The 23,154-nt window shown below is 39.4% G+C and overlaps 1 protein-coding gene and 1 pseudogene across 5 annotated transcripts in view; one reads left to right on the forward strand and one right to left on the reverse strand.

Annotated features, from left to right (window-relative positions):
* LOC137846701 (ras GTPase-activating protein 1-like) overlaps positions 1-13,784 on the forward strand; it is a 116,814-nt gene extending 103,030 nt beyond the window's left edge. For 2 of the 5 annotated variants that reach the window (XM_068664787.1, XM_068664786.1), the window contains 5 exons: positions 3,254-3,321; positions 7,081-7,169; positions 8,877-8,954; positions 10,170-10,304; positions 12,968-13,784. In XM_068664787.1, coding sequence (XP_068520888.1) covers positions 3,254-3,321; positions 7,081-7,169; positions 8,877-8,954; positions 10,170-10,304; positions 12,968-13,051 — 454 coding nt within the window. In that variant the 3' untranslated portion in view covers positions 13,052-13,784. Of the gene's footprint in view, positions 1-3,253; positions 3,322-7,080; positions 7,170-8,876; positions 8,955-9,123; positions 10,077-10,169; positions 10,305-12,967 lie in introns of those variants that run through there. The other 3 variants (XM_068664788.1, XM_068664789.1, XM_068664790.1) reach the window with 3 other exon arrangements.
* Positions 1-23,154, reverse strand: part of LOC137846706 (very low-density lipoprotein receptor pseudogene) — a 666,922-nt pseudogene that overhangs the window by 331,965 nt on the left and 311,803 nt on the right.

The raw sequence follows: 23,154 nt of genomic DNA on the forward strand, positions 1-23,154 counted from the left end.
AAGTGTCTGGGTAGCTTCCCTTCTATATCATTCAAAAAGTGCTGCCATTTCTGTCTGATTGTAAAAGCCCATGTATAGGTATCGACTCATTCTTAATTTAGTTTGACAGGTATAAGAAGCACCAAATCTTCTGTATCTGCAAAGTCTATCTTAGGTTCATACCCCAGTTTACAGAATCACAGAATGGCCAAGGTTGGAAGGGACCTCTGAAGATCATCTAGTCCACCTCCCCTGCCAATCAGGATTGCCTTGAGCACATTGCACAGGATGGCATCCAGGCGGGTTTTGAATTTCTCCATTGAAAGACTCCACAGCCTCTCTGGGCAACCTGTTCCAGTGCTCTGTCACCCTCACAGTAAAGAAGTGCCTTCTCATATTCAGCCGGAATATCCTGCTGTGCTTCAGTTTGTGCCCGTTCCCTCTTCTCCTTTTGCTGGGCACAACTGAAAAGAGACCAGCTCCATCCTCTCAACACCCTTCCCTCAGATATTGATACACATTAATAAGGTCTCCCCTCAGTCTTAACTTTTCCAGGCTAAACAGGACCAGTTCTTTCAGCCTGTCCTGGTACGACAGGTGCTGCAGTCCTCTAATCATCTCAGTAGCCCTCCTCTGGACTCGCTCCAGTAGTTCTATGTCCCTCTTGTACTGGGTTGTCTTCAACTTCAGGCCATCTAAAAAAGAAATTGGTGCATGTTCTATGACTTAAAAATTATTTACTTCCTCATAGCTTCAAGTACATTCCATAGAAAATATTTTTGTTTCACACTGTTATAAATGAAGTCTCAACTCAATCTGAATTTTCTAATATTTATAAAAAAAATATTTCTAAAAGGTATAAAAGGCAAGTAAACAGCGCTGGGTGTGCGGGGAGTCTACGCTCCACCAACACGCACACACGAACATCAAACATTCTAAATATACAGAACATTGCTTTACATACTAAACCCGAGTATGCCTATACATACATACAATCAGGAAAGGTAACAAACAATCCTTTAAGTTCCATAACTTACTAAAATCGAGTACGCCTATACATATTCACGATCAGAAAAGGTAACAAACAATCCTTTAAGTTCCATGACTTAACAGTCTCCATTTTCCATTTCTTTTCTTGATTACTAACAAGTCTCCATTTTCCATTCCTTTTGAACAATATGTCTCGCTTTAAGTTGTCAAGCAACTCGGTCTTCAGGCCTTATGTATCCCGTTCTTCCCAGATCGAAGAAAAGCATATCCATCTCCTTTTCAAGGCCAATAGGGCCCGGGTCAAAAGGCACATTCAGGTCAACAGGGTCGTAACAGCAAAAGCCTTCGATGGCTGTAGCAGCAGAGGGGCCGATGGCGTAGCAGTCGGATCAGTAAAGGAGCCCGCAGCTCCCTCACTATCTGGCAAACCACATGTTTCTGACTGTGGTCCCACATGGCTCTTTAAGGCCTCAGATTGCTCACCAGGTGCCGAGCAATCCCACTGCAACCTTGTCATTTTTAGTTGCAGAGTCCCACACCTTGACCTCAGTTTGGTCCCATATTTCAGGCTCATAAACTGTCCGATTGTTACCAGTCTTTGTTCCTAAGGACATATGATTCCCCATAATGCGCAGCTGCTTACCAGCGAGAGGCAGTTGTGTGCACAAGTCCGCTTCTCTCAACTTGAGCTTCTCTCCAGCTCCAGTGCGCCTATTTCCAGCGACTTTCTGTACGAGCTTCTCTGAGCACTTTGCCAAGTTTGGCCGAACCTATCTTCATGAGGCGATCAATGTGCCTGTTCCCGTCCTGGTCTCTGTTCTGCCAGCCTGTTCCTTTTCATTTCTTCTTTCTGCTTCTTTATTGATCATAACTTCATCACATCGTGTTGCCTTCCTTTTTTATCTTGAGGGCAGGCTCCCCTCTTATACCCTTCTCTCCACAGCAGTTCTTTTCAAAACAACTTTTCATTGGTCAAACATCTTTGAATGTAACAACAACAGCAAACACCCAGAAATATACATGCCTTAGCAGCTGGAGAACAAGAGACCAGCTGGAGAACAAGAAACCCAAGACTGCATGGAGTCTTCTGAATCACCCTTCTTTGTTCCCTCTAAACTCTTTTATATTCATGATGGCCTCATCGTTGAGAGTCTAATGTTATCTCAACCACGGGGCATTCCGACCCCCATGGCCACACTCCCACATCTCCCCCTTCTTTATTAATATCAACCATTTTCTCGACAGGAATTACCACTCCATATATAACAACACTGAGCCAGGACTTTTTTGTCATCCGGTAATCTGTGGTTCTTGGAGAAATAGGAAACTTCTATAACACTATATATTAAAATTCAGGTGTCTTGGACAGACAGAAGGTGTGTTAACCCTACCGCTACGTATCAGTTCTGAGTAATTGTGGACAATGCCATCACTGTGTACTTATCAATAAGCAAGATATTGCAAGGTCCTCTTCCTTTTTTTTTTTTTTTAAGTGGTCAGGCTTTAGTATTGCTGTAGTGAAAAAGCAGTCTGTTGGTAGTGTACCCTGAACAAAACAAGAGATGAGTTAAATAGCTTTAGTTGGTCTGTATGTCACTTCATTTATAGCAATCTTCTAGAATCACAGTTAACCTCAGATGGATATTTTTTACTTTATCAGCTGTCAACAGAAAGTTAGATTTTTCTCATGCTAAACTAAAGGCTATTTTGGGTTTCTGTTGAGTAAGTTTCTAGTTCTGCAAACTGAGTGCTTTTCTCCAGCTTTTCCAGAAAGTAGCTGATCTAGGATAATAATGTACTGTTATCAGCTCAGTTTAAGCTGATATAAGGCTATGTTGCTGCCAAAAAAGAGGTTCTGTTCTGACTGCACTCTTGCTTTCCTTACATTGGCTTGGGGGAGCAAGTGGCTACAGGTTCAATTACTGGTAGACAGTGGAACACTTTTGGGAGGTAGGAGACCAAGTTTTCCTCCTTCTTAAAGCCAGTGCGGTCTTATACCACAGGCATCAGTATGGTTTTACAGTTAAGCTTTTCCCAAGTGGTTTCAGAGGTTCACCTTAATTGGGAAATCAATATGCCTGTTTTTATTTCATTTTTTTATAAAAGTTGAAATCATAACAAGACATTCATAATTAACAAACATTTTCATGAGGGTACAGGCTCATTGTTTGTCACCTGTTTCAAAAAGGTTTCCACATTGACTTAAATGCTTAAAGACTACATAATTTTACAATAACTTTTTAACTTCATTATTGAACAAAATACAATTTTCTTCCCATTTCAGTGGCTTTGTTTTTCTTCGACTGATTTGTCCTGCTATACTGAACCCAAGGATGTTTAATATCATCTCAGGTGACTATGCTTCAGATTAAATCCATGCTTTATATAGTAATAGGCATAAACTTACTTTAGTGCCTAATTTAAAAAAATATGAATTCTTTTGAACACTGTGTCCAAAGCTATGTTATCCATATTAATTGACTGACTTTCTCACTAAGGGACCCAGCACATGGTTTTTGCTCTCAAAGGTTAGACAGTGTTTATTCCCAAGGTCTTGTTTTAAAGTAATGTCCAGTCCCTCCGTCTCCCCAGAAAACTTTGTTGATATTTAAAAGATATAATATTGAACTCTTACTTTAGCAGTGTGTAATATATTCGGGGGGGGGGGGGGGAGGGATGAGGGGGGGACACACGATACGACAAGACCAAAACAACAGCAGAAAGCCACAAACACATTTCTTAAATCAACAAGATCTATAAAGTTGAAAAGATCTGCAGAGCCTGGAATACATTTATGAACCTAAAAAAATATGTTTGAGTAATTTGTCTGACATTTTTGCTTAAATAACCTCTAGAAGTTGGAAAAGTCTCTACTTTGAGTCATTAAGTACAGTCAGTCTCAAGTAATGAATCTTAAATATGAGAGGTATATAGTAGTATGTAAGAAGGGTGTGTTGTGTGGACTTACAATAGTAATCTTGTTTGTCAAAGGCAATACTTAGGCAAGCCAATAAGAACCATTAAACCAAATGTTAAAGTGTTGCATAAAGAAAGCATTAACTGTTTTTTGATGCTTTCTTTGTAGTGTCTATATCAGTAAATAAAACAGTGACAGGGACTATTCCTTTGCTAGAACAGCATCCCTATACTGGTCTGTGGCAGGATTCTGGCTGATATTGGATAGCATTCTCCTAAACAGTTCTTAGGTGTGATCTGGGTGTTCACATGCATCAGAGAACCATGTCTGACATGGTTGGCATGGGGCTGCTGTGAAGCTTTAAGGGTCAGGGCACGGATTCTCCCATGGCAATTGGCTTAAGCACCTAGAAATATCTCTGGGCTTTTTAACTTAAATGTAGTTGAAGTCTTACAGATGCGACAACTACTGTGTGTGTTATTGTTATTCTAGACATAATGCTGTGTTGAAGGGATTTCAGTTTTTTAAGTTTTGCTGTATTCCTTGTGTGAGAGGAAGAAAGGAAAGGCATTAAACCTGCTGGTGGGAAAACCATAGTACCAAAATATTGGGATATTTGAGTTCTGTAGTTTTAAAAAGTTTGCATATGTTATACTTCATCCATACATTTTTTTTTGCTAGTCGGTCGAGGGAAGTGATTGTCCCGCTCTACTCTGCACTGGTGTGGCCACACCTTGAGTACTGTGTGCAGTTCTGGGCACCATAGTACAAAAAGGACGTAAAACTGTTGGAGAGTGTCCAGAGAAGGGCTACAAAGATGGTGAAGGGCCTAGGGGGGAAGACGTACGAGGAGCAGCTGAGGTCACTTGGCCTGTTCAGCCTGGAAAACAAGAGGCTGAGGGGAGACCTCATCGCGGTCACCATCTTCCTCATGAGGGGGAGTGGAGGGGAAGGCATTGATCTCTTTAGTCACCAGTGATAGGATCCAAGGGAATGGAGTCAAGCTGAGGCAGGGGAGGTTTAGGCTGGACATCAGGAAGAGGTTCTTCACTGAGAGGGTGGTTGCACACTGGAACAGGCTCCCCAGGGAAGTAATCATTGCACCAAGCCTGTCGGAGTTTAAGAAGCGTTTGGACTGTGCACTTAGTCACATGGTCTGAATTTTTGGGTAGACCTGTGTAGTGCCAGTTGGACTTGATGATCCTTATGGGTCCCTTCCAACTTGGGATATTCTATGAGTCTATGATTCTATGATTTTTTCTTTTGCATACTAAGTAAGTACGTAGACGGCACTAAATTAGGAGGAGCTGTTGACTTCCTTGAGGGTAGAGAGGACTTGCAGAGAGATCTTGACAAATTAGATGTTTGGGCAATCACCAACCACATGGAATTTAACAAGAGCAAGTGCTGTATTCTGGACCTGGGATGGGGCAACTCTGTATATATATAAAGACTGGGGGACGAGAGGCTGGAGAACCTTGATCTCCAAAGGGTGATCTGGAGGTTCTAGTTGACAGCAAGTTGAATATGAGAATATGAATATAAGTTGAAGAGTGTGCCCTGGCAGCCAAAAGGGCCAACTGTATCCTGGGATGCATTAAGCACAGTATAGCTAACCAGTCAAGGGAAGTGATTGTCCCACTCTAATCTGTAACGTTTTCTGTCCTCTCTCTAAACTATACTGAATGAGGCCTGAGTCAGTCCAAAAGTTCCTTTCACCTTGTAATGATTTTCATACAGGCTTTGACAAAAGCATTTAAGAACCATTGCCTGGTACATGGTGATCCTTTTTTTAGTGTTTTTTATCATCTTCAGATTTGTAAGTTATGTATTTTCGAACTTGGGGACTACATTGAGACCACTATGTCTTAAGCTGTAAATGGAGTTGTTATCCAGTAATTTGTGTTATCCCTTTAAAGCTTATCTGTAAATTGTTAGTCCTGTTCAGAAGTCCAGCTAATATTCTCAGCTATTGCTAAGGTAAACTTACAGACTCTATATAGGGCTGTTAGAGCTGTTCAAAAAAAAGGGGGCTCTTTCTTTTTGGGGCAAAGCTTCTAACATACTTTTTCCTGTAATAAGGAAAAATATATATATTCTGAAATCTGCATGTATACATAGAGTTCAGTTTCAGTAGCAATGTGCTTGTTCTATCATCTGAACTACCGTTCTCAAAAATATTGAAAAAGTTAATTCCTTTGTTTCAAACTTGATTTTTAAAAAAGAATACTCTTCTTTAGATCAGTTATCTTCATCTTGAAGTTCCCAGTTCTAAGGCTAGTAATGTTTTCCAGAATTGCTTCTTCGAAGGGATGTCTAGCACTAGATGCTATGAACAGCTGAGATTTGTTGCATTAGTGCCTCAGTCTAAGCTCCAGCTAGGCCTAAAAAGTTTGAACTTAATTGCAGTGCTGAGTAGGGTAGGGAGCAGGAAGACAGAGGGCATCAAAAGATGCAGACAGACAATGAACGGTATATAGTATTATGAAGTACTGCAAAATTTAGAGTTTATGTAATAATTGTGTTAGTTTTGGAACACTTAAATGGCCAGTAAGCAGAAAGCCAAATTTGACTATAACTGTTTATAAAAACAACAACAAAAAAACAAACCTACACTTAACACTAATCTTAGTTTAAAACCAGAAGCAATAGTAGCAGGATATTCTTGCATTTGATTTGTACAGTAAATAACTATGCTTTCATGCAAATACAAACCAGGATTGCATGCAATCCTTAGTCTATTTTCCCTGTACTAGCAATTTCCCGTATAATTTGCATAACAATGCAGGACCCACTTATGTGTGTATGGATAAATAAGGAAAAGGGTAAAATCAATTATTTTATTATATCCTAAGAACAAATAATCCTCCTTTTAACAGAGTTGTGTTTTTTTTGCTTTTCTTTTTTTGTGAAAAGACTTTCCACTTAATTCATAGAACTTCTGTTAACCTAAGGCTTCCGAGGAACACTTTCTTACTTTGTTCTGTAAGCAACTAGTACAGAAAGTCAGATATGCATATCAATTTTTGTGGACATAATTACTAAAAAAAAAAACAAGTTTTACTTGACCATGACAACATTCAAATTATTTAATTTCATGATAAAAATAAATTGGAGAAGAGATTAACTTTTATGTGACTGGTGGTAGTTTTAAATTAAATGGCCAGTAACTCTCTGCTTTCTATTTCTGTCAGATTCTCCTTCCCCTACTGCTGCAAGAACGTTGACACTGGTCGCCAAGTCTGTGCAAAATTTAGCAAATCTGGTTGAGTTTGGAGCTAAGGTGAATATAATTCTATACAGAACAGCCTAGAACTGCATTGTCAATACATTTCAATGTTCCTGTTTAATACAGGCAAAAATCTATTGCTGTTTGGTTGTACAAAGCCTAATGTGTGATCTGGGTGTCTTCATCAGCAAGGAGACCTTGTTCCTGCAGTTCATCCAATCCTCTTCATTTGGAGCTCAACAGGGAGCTAATTTAAACTAGAGCAGTAGCATAAAGTCTGTCTGCATTGGGAAGAGGAATCAATCATTTTGAGAATGAATCATCTAGAAATTGGTGTGAATGGTTTGGTGCATACCATGAGGATTTTGAATCTGGTAGTATGAACAACAGAAATAGTCTGTTAAAATAATTGATGAACCAGTGACCATACTAGTAGGTGTTATAGAGTGTAATGCAACCATATTTTCATTCTATGAGAATGGATAAACTCAGACATATGTTCCAAAGACAACAATGGAAGTAGTGGACTGTTTTGTCTGTCGGTGACCAAAATGGTAGCAGCCATACCCTAGTATTTTTGGTGTTGGAGTTGGAAAAGTAGGAGAGGAGAGGCAGGCAGCCATCCCTCTGCAAAGAAAACAGCTATGTAATGGTAAAATGGGTAAATTTTCTTTAGGAATATCCATATCAAAAAGACAACTGAGAAATGCTAAAGCAGAAATCTGTGATTAGAAAGAATCTGTTCAGAAAAGGTGTATCATCTGCCTTAAGTAGATGATAGCAGACTTTTTTGCATTTCCACTGATTATTTAATGTCAAAAAGGGGAGACATCTTTCAGTAATACTGGTATGCCTCTGTACAGAACCTTAAAAGAAAATGGATATAGAATGTATTTTATAGAATATATGTAATAATTCACTTTCAAATTGAGATCATGCAATAATTCTCTTTCAAACTAAGACCAATCAGGAAGAAACATCCAGCTGGATATAGAGTATTTAATTCTGAAACAAATGAATAACTGTCAGCCTTTCCATCTGCACCACACCCTCTCCACATGCACACTTTTGCACTACATATTCCTTAGAGTGGCATTTTTCTATTGGTACAGCATTTTGAAACACCACTTTTATTTGTACTCATCTTCATATTGCTTGACATAATTTTGTAAATCAGTTTTACAAGTTGCACTAAAAAGACTCAGCTTTTAATAAAGTCTCTATTGTATCACTAAAAGAATGCCAGCAGCAACTGGTCTGTTCTGGTTCCCAAGCCTCAGCTTGGTTGAACAATACATTTGTTGATGTAAGCATAATGAAAGATAGTGAGTTCAGGTTGCCATTATAAAGCTGTTTGTTTGACACTCGCAAGTTGGAATGTAAGCATTAATGAAAGAACGAGAAGGAGGGCACTTATTTCCAGATGTTACCTCTGAAAGTTGTTGTTTGTTGTTTTTTTTTTTCATTGAAGCTATGTATCGGAGAAATGTCCATCTTGAAATTTTAAATTTCTGAAAAATTTGTGTCACTGTACCTATATGAACAATTTCAGAATACATCTGGAATACAAAAAAAAAAAAAAAAGTGTAGCATTTTGACTGCTGGTACACCAGTCATTATAAATTCACTTGAAAAAATAAAATTACTCCAGATGACACATTTGTGTTTTGTAGTGTCACTTCTCTGATAACAATGCATTAATTTCAGATATGACTAAATTGATACTGATTTGTTCTAATAAATACTTTTAAAAATTACTAGGAGCCATATATGGAGGGGGTAAATCCATTCATCAAGAGTAACAAACACCGTATGATCATGTTCTTAGATGAACTTGGGGTAAGTTCTTTTTTCTTTTTTATAATCTTTTTAATCTATTGGAAGCTATTGGAATTTGCATAGCAGCATCATAAATGAAAATTCTTTACAGTTCTTAACTAGCTCAAATGCATCATCTTCCACACGATTTTGAATGCTTGCTACTGAAAAACTTCTTATCCATGTTTAGGAACTGCGGATTGCTCTTGGCCTGTCGCACAGAATTAAAGCCATCAAATGTCTTGAGGGGTTGGAATCGTTTAGCATTGCTGTATACATGAGATCTCTTTGAGCTTTTCCCTGAAGATTAGGGCTTTTGGCCAAAACTACCCTTCTTTTATATTTTATGACAAATTACATGTAAGAATTTGTTTTATGGTTTTGACCAGACATTTAAAAAAAATTATTATTTTTAAAAGTATTATGTTCAGTTGCATTACCAAACGTGTCTCTGCATGTATTCTAGATCTTGTATTTTAAAATAAAATAATAATTGCAGTTCACTTCAAAACTGTTACTGTTTTGTGTATGGTAGCTATAATAAGAGTACGGAGCTCATGTTTGTGCATATGTCTATATGTGTGTGTGTATGTCTGTGTGTATACATGTTTAAATTGAGAATTTGTTTTAAAAAATAAGATGAAAGAAATGTGCCTAGCTTCCTGAATTGATCCATTAAGTGGCCTAGAAGACACAGCACAATATTTTGATAATCTGTAAGAGTGAGTGTTTGAAGCGTGTCAATTAGATCAGTTGCCATATGTCACCTTTTTCTGGTTAAATGGCAACTTCTTACATATATTATGATATACTGTTTTTTCTTTAAATGACAGATTCAATACAAGGACTCTGAAAACTCTTCATTTTTAAAATAACTGATTAAACTACTGCTGTAATATGAATCTCTATTCTCAGTATCTTTCTGGTCAGCTTAGAGGCAGCATAGCAACATCAAACCTTTTAGTAGAACCCTCCTACTAGGAATAGGAATTGCTGTTTATTTAGTAATCACTCCACATGAAATGTGTAACCATAATTAAAATGTCTTTGTTAAATATATGCTTGTAGAGTGAAGGAAATATATAATTTGTATTATATAACATGAACAAGAAAACTTAATTTTGAAGAAAAACGTTACAGTACTTGTTTGCAGTATTGAAACAACTGTAGAACTGTAATTTCCAGTATGCCTGGGTACTCACCATTCTAAGTCTGCTCTCATAATTTTTGTTAAAGAATGTTCCTGAGCTTCCAGACACTACAGAACACTCTAGAACTGATTTATCTCGTTATCTGGCAGCCTTGCATGAGATGTGTGTGGCACATTCAGATGAACTTCGGACACTCAGTAATGAGCGAGGTGTAATGCAGGTAAACTACAATGGTTAACAAAAATCATAAGTCTTGAGTTATTGCTTAATATCACGATTCTTTTGTAATATTTCTAGTGAGTAGTGTGAGTGATAAAAGTTGTAATATGTACTTTTCACAAGGAGGTAGGTAGCTGTAAAGGTAAATGGCTGGTTTGGGCTGGGATAGAGTTAATTTTCATCCTAATAGCTGTTATGGTGCTATGTTTTGGATTTAGGATGAGAATGTTGATAACACAACCATGTTTTAGTTGTTGCAGAGCAATGCTTACACTAAGTCAAGGACTTTTCAGCTTCTCATACTGTCCTGCCAGCAAGGAAGCTGGGGGTGCACAAGAAGCTGGGAGGGGACAGAACCAGGACAGTTGACCCAAACTGGCCAAAGGGTTATTCTATACCATGTCATGTCATGCTGAACAATAAAACTGGAAGAGTTGGCCATGAAGACTGCTCCTGCTCAGGGACTAGCTGGGCATTGGTTGGCAGGTGGTGAGCAACTGCACTGTGCATCACTTGTTTTGTATATTCTTTTATCATAATTAATAATATTTTCCCTTCCTTTTCTGTCCTATTAAACTGTCTTTATCTACCCAATGAGTTTTACCTTTTTCCCATTCTCTCCCCCATCCCACTGTGGGGGAGTGAGCAAACAGCTATTTGGTGCTTAGCTGACTGCCTGGTTAAACCACAACAGTAAAGAAGCTCAAAACCATGGACTAAGTATTTATGCAATAAAACCAAAATGTTTTACAGGGATGATTTTTAGTTTCCAGAAGAAGCTTTTACTTTTTAGAGGAAGCCTAAACCCAAGAAATTACTGTCTCCTGACAGGCTCTCTGGGTCACAAGTTTTTTAGGATCTTTTTTTTAATTGAAAACTAAATTTACTTTCCTTAGGTGTCTATCACTAATTCACTTCTGCTTCCTGATTTATTACATTTATAAACAAACATGGCCAACTTCTCTAGCAAGCACTATAAATGACTCTTCTGTTACAACTATTAAGCAAATGTACTATTGTGGTGTTTTTACCGTGCTAGGCAGCTGAACTCCACCACAACCGCTCTCTCACTCCCCCTCCTTAGAAGAGGAGGGGAAGAAGTAAAGCAAAGAACAACTCAGGGGTTGAGATGAGGATAATTTAAATAAAGGGAAAAATAGTTATTAAGGAAAGATTATTATTAATTAAACAATTTAACTAAAGGGAAATAAGGAAAAGGGGAAAAGGGAGGGGAAAAGGGAAAAAACAAACAAACAAACAAAAAAAACAAGTAAAGGCTGTGTGGAAGTGCAGAGGAAAGAAATTACTCTCTACTTCCCACAAATGAGCGATGATTGACCACATCCTTGAAGCAAGGCCTCAATGCACGTAGCCGGTGTTCGGGAGAACAGAAGTTTTCACAACGAGAGCCCACCCCTCTCCTCTTCTTCCTGTTTCCACCTTTTATTGCTGAGTGTGACATCACATGGTATGGAATATCCTTTTGGCTGGTTTAGGTCAGCTGCCCTGGTGATGTTTCTCTTCTCACTTTTTGCCCACCCCCTAGGAGGGTTAGAGAGAGTCCTGATGCTGTGCCAGCAATGCTCATCAGCAGACACAACACTGGTGTGATACCACTGCTGTTCTAGCTACAAGTGCAGAGCACAGCACTGTATGGGCTGCTGCAGGGAAAGTTAACTCCCCAGTTAGACCCAGTGCAACTATAAATTATTATTCTTTTCCAACTATTAAACGTCTATGTAACTTTTATGAAAACTTATTTTTAATAAGAAAAATGTTCAAATGACTACCTTTTTTAGTATTTTGAGACAAAGAAATGTACTTGCTAATGGTCTACTAATTACAATAGGCAAGTCATTACTCAAATTTCAGTAGTAATGTTTTTTGGGTTTTGTTTTGTTTTTAATCAAGGGGGTTACTGCAAACCTTTATATGATTTTGCAAAATGTGAAAATACATTTGTATTTAATCATTTAATCACTTTGGTAGAAGAAAGCTCAAGGAATTAAAAATGAAATAATGTTTCATTACAGCAGTTCAAATCTAATCCCATGTAATAACTACTACAGTTTACCTCTTTGGTGGCATTATGGGGAAAAAATCACCATATTCAAGTTCATAATTCATTCACAGCTACTAGTAGTCTTGGCAAGGCAAAAACAATGGCTAGACTGGCATGCAGGATAATAGAAGCTTTCAATACTACATACGTGTCACTTAGAGATAAGGGTTATTTCTTTTACAAGGTTTGTATCTGAAGTACTTAATGATAACAGATGTGATACTGTTTCCTCAATACTTATTTCTACTTCAGAAGACTAATTTCTTCTTGTGGGTTTCCATAAAGAAAACTCTTGATTTATTTTTTTCTTCCCTTTTCCTCCTGTCAGTGAGGTTAAGTTGGTTAACTTTCAGGTTAAGTTGGCAAGACTTAATGGGTGTCCATGGATGCTGATAAATTTCATATTGCTGTTTTACAGTTGCCTTATGAAGTAATGTCTTAATATCAAGGGAACTGGAGCTGTGACGGTTTTGGTGTGTGTGTGTTGATATATATTTTAAACTATCTAATTACAGGTCTGGTAGGCTAATGTTAATGGTTCTCAAGCAAGGTGTTTGTTTTTCTCTAGTTGCTAATGTAGGGTTGTACTCTTTTTCCTACAGCATGTTCTTAAGAAGTTGTTGGCTATTACGGAGCTGCTTCAACAAAAACAAAATCAGTATTCAGTGTCTAATAACATCAGGTAGCAACCTGAATTCTGCATGGATCCAGTATGTCTAATATGGCAACTCACACCAGTTTCACTTTTGGTTTTTAGCTCTTGCCAAAAATAGCACACCCTGTGACATTACCAGTGATGTGTGAACTATGCAAAGAGAAAACAAAGATCCTGTTGGTGAATGATTGTGCCAGCAGCTTTTTAAGCTATCTGTGCAGAACAGTTGCACTTTTCCTCTTGGAACCAGTTCTTATAACCTCTGAGCCTTGGTGTACAGTTTACCTTCTGCAAAGAAAATGCTGTGACTGTCTTGAACTTGAAAAATTGCTTTCAGCACCTCTAATTGCCAAACCTTTTCTGTCTTGTTGGAAAAGAATTATCAACTGACAAGGAAAGAAATGCATTGTTTTGACAGCTACATATAATGGGATAACATTTCTTACTATAATTTCTGACTGGTTACAATTTTTATGGCTTTGACCGTTTCAACCACTTGAACTTGTATTTACAGTTTGTAAACTTTGATGGGTATAGTAAGAACAATTGTTGTTGTACACTTTTTACACCATGCTGTTTCTCTTGCTGGAATCTTGTTAAAAGACAATATGCAGAATGGGTCTTGTCAACTTTATTCTTTAATGTGCCACATTCAGTCTAAATTCTTACATTAAGGACTATATCCATCCAGATAAATCACAATGCTTTTGTAAAATGTTTACAACAGTAAAGAATTTTAATTCAATAAATTTACTATTGTATCAGATGTGCATGTGTCCATTAAAACATTTTATGAAATAAATGTAGGTCGGTCTTCTGTGTAATGTAAACTTACCACAAATCTTATTTTTAAACATAAAAAATAAGTTTTTAAATAATCAAGCTGCAGATAGACGCTTTGTGGAAGTTAGCTAACCTTGGCTGCTGTGGAAATTTTTATAGTGTCTACCTAAATAATACTTTGAAATGTTCATACAGTGTCACATTATAAGTCAGTAATTGAGAATCATCGAATCTTAGAATAGTTTGGGTTGGAAGGGACCTTAAAGATTGTCTAATTCCAACCCTCCTGCCATGTGCAGGGATACCTTCCAATAGACCAGGTTGCCCAAAGCCCCAACCAACCTGGCCTTGAACACCTTCAGGGATGGGGCATCCACAACATCTCTGGGAAACCTGTTCCAGTGCCTCACTACCCTCTGAGTGAAGAATTTCTTCCTAATGTTTAATCTAAATCTCTCCTCTTTTACTTTAAAGCCGTTCCCCCTTGTCCTATCACTGCACTCCCTGATAAAGAGACCCTCCCCATCTTTCATGTAGGCCTCCTTTAGGTACTGGAAGACTACTATAAGGTCTCCCCAGAGCCTTCTATTCTCCAGGCTTAACAAACCCAACTCTCACAGCCTCTCTTCATAGGAGAGCCCTCTGATCATCTTTGTGGCCCTCCTCTGAATCTGTTCCAACAGGTCCATGTCTCCTGTGCTGGAGGCCCCAGAGCTGTACTCAGTACTCCAGGTGGAGTCTCACAAGAGCAGAGTAGAGAGGGAGAATCACCTCCCTTGACCTGGTGGCCATACTTCTTTTGTTGCAGTCCAGGATGCAGTTGGCTTTCTGGGTTGCAAGTGCACATTGCTGGCTCCTGTCCAGCTTTTTGTCCACCAGTACCCCCAAGTTCTTTTCTGCATGTCTGTTCTCAATCCATTCATCGTCCAGTCTGTACTGATGTTTGGGAGTACCCTGACCCAGATACAAGACCTTGCACTTTGCCTTGTTGAACTTCATGAGATTTGCATGGGCCCACCTCTTAAGCCTGTCAAGGTCCTTCTGGATAACATCCTTTCCCTCTAGCATATAAACTGTACCATAGCTTGGTGTCATCAGCAAACTTGCTGAGGGTGCACTCAAATTCCACTGTCCATGTCACCAGCAAAGATGTTAGTCCTGGTCCCAATACATACACAAGAAGGAGACAACTTGTCACTGGTCTCCACCTGAACTTTGAGCTGTTGACCGCATCTCTCTGGATGCAACCATCCAGCCAATTCCTTATCCACCAAAAAGTCCACCCATCAAATCCATGTATTACACTTCAGAGACAAGGATGTTATGGGAGAATTGTATTTCATGTTCAATGTGGTGTCCAGCAGGACCCCCAGGTCCTTTTCTGCAAATCTGCTTTCTAGCTGGGTGGTCCCTGGTGTGTACTGGTGCCTGGGGTTATTCCTCCACAAGTTCAGGATTCTGCACTTGGCTTTGTTGATCTTAATTAGGTTCTCATGGGCCCACCTCTCAAGCCTGTCCAGGACCCTCTGGATAGCATCCATGCCCTCCAGTGTTGACTGCACCACACAGCTTAGTGTCATCGGCAAACTTGCTGAGGGTGCACTCAATCCCACTATCCATGTTGGCAACAAAGATGTTAAATATTGCCTGCGTAGTTCTGAGGGGCACCACTTATCACTGGTCTCCACCTGTACATCAAGCTGTTGACTGTAATTCTTGAGTACGATCATCCAGCTAATTCCTTATCCGCCAATAAGGAATTCTCACATTCATTTATTTTAGTATGAATTGTCAAAATAGCATCAACTTGTCCATAATCCATATTATAGACTGGCTAAGAGTTTCAATACATAAAATAGGAAAAAAAACTTGATTTGTATGTACCTCTCATGGAGAAAGAAAGTAGATGTGTTAAAACTATTAAAATGTAAGTTGAAAGTAAAATATGCAATTAATTTAGAGGATGTTTCAGCATTCTCATTCATGACTTCCCATTTCTTGTGAGTGACATAATGAATAAAAAGGCACTGAGATTCACTGTGAGTAATCACATTATTGTATAATATGAATGTGTCTGTTGCACTATTGGAACAACTGTTATATCTGAGAGCTCTAAAGTGTGAATAACATACTTAATAGGTAGAGCTGATGCCCTTAATATGGTCTAAGACATCCATTTGCAAGGCTATGATATTACTGAGTCTTTTGTAGATCCTCCCCTATAAAAATGCTTGACCTGCTGAAGTCAAACCTGTATTAAATGACACCTTAGAGGAAAAAGTAAATTAATAATAGTCTTGGTTAATCTTGGTTTCAGCACTACTTATTCACCCCCTCACCTCTTTTTTTTTTTAAATTATGGAATACAAAGTCAGGTCATTAGTACAAATGCATAAGCCAGCCCCAGTTCATATCATGTTTTTGTGTGAGGAACTGTTACCAAATACCCTGCTTGTAGCTTTCAACTGGATCAGAAGGTAATATATACTATCCTTAGCAAAGGTTTTGATTAAATTTCATTTCCATTACTTCCTTTTGAAGGTATGTAAATGATGTCAGGCCATCTGAATTAAAAATGTGATACCTACTTTCTTCCCCGATTACTCAACCTCTGACCCTGGTGTAGAAGAATGATTTATTAAAATCAGATTGTATAAAGTAGATTATTTTGTAAATTTATATGATGGTGCAAGTAGTAAATGAAAAACAAAAAAAATGAAAATGAAATTTGGAAAACAGGTAGGGCTGGTTATTTACCTGTGACATACAAAATGTATTAATAAAAAGGAATACGTAAATCTCAAAGTTGCATTTTAGGTATGTGTATTAAACAATTGGCACCACTACTTATTTTCTAAAATAGTGTGAAAATTAATGTTGTAGTTTGCACTGCAACAGCAGCTTAAGCACCACACAGTACACTCTTCCCCCAAAAGCAGAACAGGGGAAAATAAGAGAACGGTATAATAGAGAGAGCTCAATAAGTGAAGGAAAGAGGAAAAAAAGAGGAAGAAGAAAAAAAAAAAAAAAACAAAAACAGAACAGAACAAGTGATACAAAGGCAGTCACTCAGTCACTCACAATCTCCCACAAGTAGACTGATATCTAGTCAGTCTTTGAACAACCACCCTTTCCTCCACTTGTATTGCTGAGCATGACATTATAGGGCATGGACTATCATCTTGGTCAGTTCAGGTCAGTTGTCCCAGCTCTGTCCCCTCCCAATTTCTTGCCTATCCCCAACCTACTTGCACTGGGGGACACAGAGCTGGAAAAAGAGAAAGCCTTGATGCTGTGCAAGCAGTGTTCAGCAATAGCCAAAACACCTACGTGTTATCAACACTGTTTTAATCACATATCCAAAACCCAGCACCATGACAGGCTGCTATGAAGAAAATTAACTGTCCCAGCTGGACCCAATACAATGAAATGCTGTGGCATAGCTTTGAACAGTATATAACCACTTGATGTTAAAAAAAAAAAAAAAAAAAAAGTCAGGTGTCTTCATGTATATTAGTTGCTGTAATCCTATAGCTGCAGGATCAACAGATGCAGCAACAGGTTAAGCCACACAACTATGATTATTATTTTTCATATGGTAGCTGCTGCAGCCTCTTTTTAACAGCATATTTGAGAAAAATATTGGGAATGGTGAAAATGTTATGAGCAAGGCTGTTTTCTTTTAACTGATTAAATGACAATCCTGGGAAGAAGGTAGCACATCCTGCTCTAAAGCACTTAAGGATCTGTCTCCTTATATTTATTCATTTTCCTAAATGGCAAGTTTGACTTGAACTACTGCTGTGATGTAATCCTAAACTGTTTCTAAACCAAAACTCTTCACTTAGTGACAGATCTGTAAAAGCAAACATTTCATATTAATGTTTGACTTAAAATGCACAAGTTTTTAAATGGAATTAAAACTATTTACTTCAGCAAAGTCAAATGCTTTACTGTAAAATTTTAGAACTGACAGAATACCTCACACTACAGAGTAAGGAACCTGTAGTAGGTTTTGAGAGTTTGGTTAACACTTGCCCTACTGAAAAAGCAGATAGGCTGAGTAGGTTCTGGCACTCTAAATTACAGGGGTAAGATACCATCTTCTTGCAAGGTTATAGTGAATCCACAACACAGAAGGAAAATCCACATAGAAGGAAAAAAGCCATACCTTGAACTCTGTGTGCAGTTGACGTGTTTTATGGTGAAGTGGCCCAGACAATACATAACTAAAGGTGCGTGGTAATGTTGCAGTGTCAAAGTAGCTTCTATTATATATTCAAAAATGTTCATGTAATGAATAAATGGTCAGAGTTGCCACCCTGGATTTTAAGAGAGCAAATTTTAAGTTTCTCAGGGAGCTAGTGTTACCATAAAAGCCAGTTGAAGAAACTCTGTGTGAGAAAAATCTCTAACAATTTTCTTCAGACAGGATATTCTGTGAAGCTATTTTATTCGCAATTGCAATGGCAGACATCCTACCAATTAGGAGCGCATTTTAGTAAACAAATCATAACCTTTTATTCCCTATTACCCAACACCTGATCACCTCCCCTGTTTCCTCATTGGCTGAGTACTACAGGTTCACAAGCTACTCGATGCTCCTCTATACCATATATTTACAATTTTTCTTTTTTTCAACCCTTTAATTTCTCCCTTTTCCTTTTTTTTATCCTTTCTTATGCTTTGAGAACCTGTGATCTTTCTTTTACTGTTCCCACACCATTCATCCTGTTTTTCTCAAGCTTCCACCTTATTTTGGAACAGTGAGGCCTTCTACTGTCCATTTATCTACTTGGCATTTCTCCTTATTATGACTACACAACTACCTTGGAATACAGAAAAGTAATTCTTTACTGCAAAAACACAACTTCATTTCTCACAATTCCCCTCTCTTCTTACTCCTATTGTTGTTTTTGCACCTCTTCACGTACCACACTCGAGTTTTTTCAACATTAAGGTGCAATATTCTTCTTCGGATGTCACAGGGGATGACAGATATACAATGCCATTATTATTACAATAGCAACAAATAGTTGTTTGAGCCAATTCTATTCAGGTAACCACGAAATTAGTTTCTCCCAAATGTTTCTAAATCCAAAGGAATTGTCATCTTGAGTTTCTCTATGTAGGACCTTGTTGTGTGCTTTTTTTTTTTCCCCAGATATTTTTGAGATCAGTCAAATTCATCCCATTTGATCTACATATTTACAGCTGTGATGGTTTTACCGTGCTAGGCAGCTAAACACCACAACCGCTCTCTCACTCCTCCTTAGATGAGGAGGGGAATAAGTAAAGTAAAGGACAACTCACGGGTTGAGATAAGGATAATTTAATTAAAGCTAAAAATTGATAATAATAATTATTAAGGAAAGATTATTATTAACTAATCAATGTAAGTAAAGGGGAAAAAAAAGGGAAAGGGGAAATGGGAGGAGGAAAAGGAAAAAATAAAAATATAAAAATAAAGGCTATGTGGAAGTGTTGAGGAATTTTTGAAACAGCAAGGAGGCCATGACTTGCTGCAGCTGAGCAAACCAAGCTACCAGGACGACTACGAGGAACTGCCATAACGATGTTCTTCTATCACCCAACTGAGGAATTAAAAATATTGTTGCAAGCAGTTGGCACGTCCTTCAAGGACAAGATCTATGTGACTGCTAACCACAAGGGTGTTGTATTCTTGCAGGTGGAGTTGTTTTGCAGTTGTTTGTCTGAGTGCTTGTGGTGGTTTTACCGTGCTGGGCAGCTAAACCCCACAACCGCTCTCTCACACCCCCTCTTTAGATGAGGAGGGGGAGAAGTAAAGCAAAGAACAACTCAGGGGTTGAAATAAGGATAATTTAATTAAAGGGCAGTGATAATAATAATTAAAGAAAGATTATTATGAGCTAAACAATTTAACTAAAGGGAAATAAAAAGGGAAAGGGGAAAAGGGAGGGGGAAAGGGAAAATAAAAAAAAGGGAGGAATACAAACAAATAAAACAAATGAAGGCTATGTGGAAGTGCAGAGGAAAGAAATTACTCTCTACTTCCCACAAATGAGCGATGCTTGACCATGTCCTTGAAGCAGGGCCTCAATGCACGTAGCCGGTGTTCGGGAGAACAGAAGTTTTTACAACGAGAGCCCACCCCTCCCCTCTTCTTCCTGTTTCCACCTTTTATTGCTGAGTGTGACATCACATGGTATAGAATATCCTTTTGGCTGGTTTAGGTCAGCTGCCCTGGTGATGTTTCTCTTCTCACTTTTTGCCCACCCCCTAGGAGGATTAGAGAAAGGCCCAATGCTGTGCCACTGCTGCTCAGCAGTAGACACAACACTGGTGTGATAACACTGCTGTTCCAGCTACAAGTACAGAGTACGGCACTGTATGGGCTGCTGCCGGGAAAGTTAACATTCCAGCCAGACCCAGTACAACCTCCACCCCTTATTCCATAACATTTGTGTCACACTCAGATCCCCATACTTTAGCATACAAGCATTCTCATCATTATTCTTTGTCCTTTAACAGGACAAGGATTTAACAGGACAGGATTAATAGGCAGGTGTATCTTTTCATTCCATAGGTCTTTCTTGGAAAATGTTCATAAGAACTATTGATGATTAGGTCTTCATCTGCCAAAGTGGCCACTCAAGGCAGGTGGAGTTGGATGTCTGGACACCAGCACCAGCTTAGCTCAAGTCCTTGTTGCACTGCCCGGCTCCTTGCAAAGTTGACCTGTCATTGATCCTATAGCATCTTCCTACAACATATAAGTTAGATTACAGATTAGTTTTCTCTCAATGTCAAATCTCCTTGAGGCACACACTTGATATCCCCATTCTTTTGCATGACCCACCAGGAATACCCTGGTCCTTGGGCGAAGACAATCCCACGAGTGGGTTTGCCTTTTCCCAAGGCAGGAGCAACCCACACCGCCTTCCCCATCCACCTTCCTACATGCGCTACGGGAACTTTAGCTCCTTTCACAGTGTGTAGGGGTTTTGTTTCGGCAGGACCAGCACGGCTGTCAGACCCCCTATTGTTAACTAGCCAAGTGGCTTCTGGTAGAATTATGTCCCATTGTTTCCATGTCCCAGCACCTAATGCTAGGAACATAGTCTTTAACAGTCCATTGTACCTCTCAACCTTACCAGAGGCTTGTAGGTGATAAGGGATGTGATACACCCACAGTGCCATGCCTCTTGGCCCAGGAGGTAACAAGACTGTTTCGGAAATGACTCCCATTGTCAGACTCAGTTCTCTCTGGTGTACCATGTCACCACAATACTTGTCTTTCCAGGCCCAAGATAGTGTTTTGGGCCGTGGCATGGTTTACAGGGTATGTTTCCAGCCACCCAGTAGTTGCTTCTACCATGGTGAGTATGTACCATTTGTCTTGGCGGGTTTGTGGGAGTGGTCCGATATAGTCAATCTGCCAGGCCTCACCATATTGAAACCCTAGCCATCTCCCCCTGTTCCAGGGAGATTTTACCTTCATGGCTTTCTTGATTGCAGCACAGGTCTCACACTCATGGGTAACCTGTGTGATGGCCTCAATGGTCAGGTCCACCCCTCGATCACGAGCCCATCTGTAAGTGGCATCCCTCCCCAGATGTCCTGATGTTTCATGGGCCCATCGAGCTACAAACAGCTCACCCTTACGTTCCCGGTCTAGGTCCACCTGAGCCACTTCAGTTTTCGAAGCTCGATCCACTTCTTTGTTCTGATGTTCTTCAGTAGCGCGACTCTTGGGCATGTGGGCATCTACATGACGTACTTTTACATCCAGGTTTTCTACCCAGGCAGCAATATCTTGCCACAGGGTAGCAGCCCAGATAGGTTTACCTCTGCGCTGCCAGTTGCTCTGCTTCCATTGCTGCAGCCACCCCCACAGAGCATTTGCCACCATCCATGACTGTCCTGGTTTCAGTTAGAACAGAATTAATTTTCTTCCTAGTAGCTGGTGGAATGCTGTGTTTTGGTTTAGGATGAGAAGAGTGCTGATAACACCTCAATGCTTTAATTGTTGCAGAGCAGTGCTTATACTAAGCCAAGGACATTTCAGCCTTTTGCTCTGTCCTGCCAATGGGCAGGCTGGGGGTGCAGTAAGAGCTGGGAGGGGACAGACCCAGGACAGGTGACCCAAACTAGCCAAAGGGGTATTCCATACCATCTGACGTCATGCTAAACAATATATAGGGGTGGCTAGCCGGGGGGAGGGGGCCGGACTGCTCGGGGTTAGGCTGGGCATCGGTCAGCAAGTGGTGAGCAATTGCATTGTGCATCACTTGTTTGTACATACTATTATTACTTTCATATTATCACTATTGTATCATTATTATTATTATTGTTATTATTATTTTTGTTATTATTATTTTCCTGTCTTATTAAACTGTCTTTATCTCAACTCACGGGCTTCACTTTCCATTTCTCTCCCCCATCCCAGAGAGGGAGGGGGGAGGGTGAGCGAACGGCTGCGTGGTGTTTAGCTGCCGGCCGGGTTAAACCACTACAGTCTTTTTGGCGCCCAACGTGGGGCCCGAAAGGTTGAGATAACGGCAGATCTGATCAGAGTGTGTTAAACTAAAATTGGTGTAAGAATTAGACCTGCTTAATAGTCACCTGTCATGATGCTGATTGCTTTAATCTCAACTCTGCTGCGCCTGTTTTCCAAATTAAGTATTATAGTACATTATTTTCCTTATTTGCTCTCTGTCATGTTGTTTATCCTCTCCGGGCCCTGGTTTCAGATCATTATGGTACTGAGTGTTATAGCAATGGCTTATGAGACGATAAGATATCTGGTCATGACTCTAACTTGGTATTTATACTCAGTAACATCGTGGACTCTGTACTTTGGAAACAGTATCTTGGGAACTATTAGCAATTATACCTATTGTTTTTCTCCACTAGAGAGTCAGTCTGTGGAGGGGAAAGGGGAAGATATTTTTTCTTACTTGATTACTCTCCCTTTCTCCTTCACCACCCCTGTATCCTCCTGGATCACTCTGCCTTCCTCCTTCACCACCCTCTTATCCCCTGAGCTTGTCAAAATAGCTCTCCAAGATATTGAATATTTTTGGAATACTCAGAATACCATAGTCTTGTTGTTCTGCCTCATGAATGCACTTCAGGTTCTGCTTAAAGTTAAACAACTACTTGGGAAGCTCATCCGGAGATCTGCCCGGAGGCAGTATAGTTGTGGGTGGCAGGGAGTATGGGTGGATATGGGCAGGCATCTAGAGCAGTTGGCACCCCCAGTGTGTTGGAAATTCACCCCTGAACAATGGCAAAATCCTCAAAAACTGGCAGAATGCTTGAAAAAAAGGTGTCATGATTCTGGCAGTTCCAAAGTAACACAAATCA

Source organism: Anas acuta, chromosome W (genome assembly GCF_963932015.1).
Source record: "Anas acuta chromosome W, bAnaAcu1.1, whole genome shotgun sequence".
NCBI lineage: Eukaryota > Metazoa > Chordata > Aves > Anseriformes > Anatidae > Anas > Anas acuta.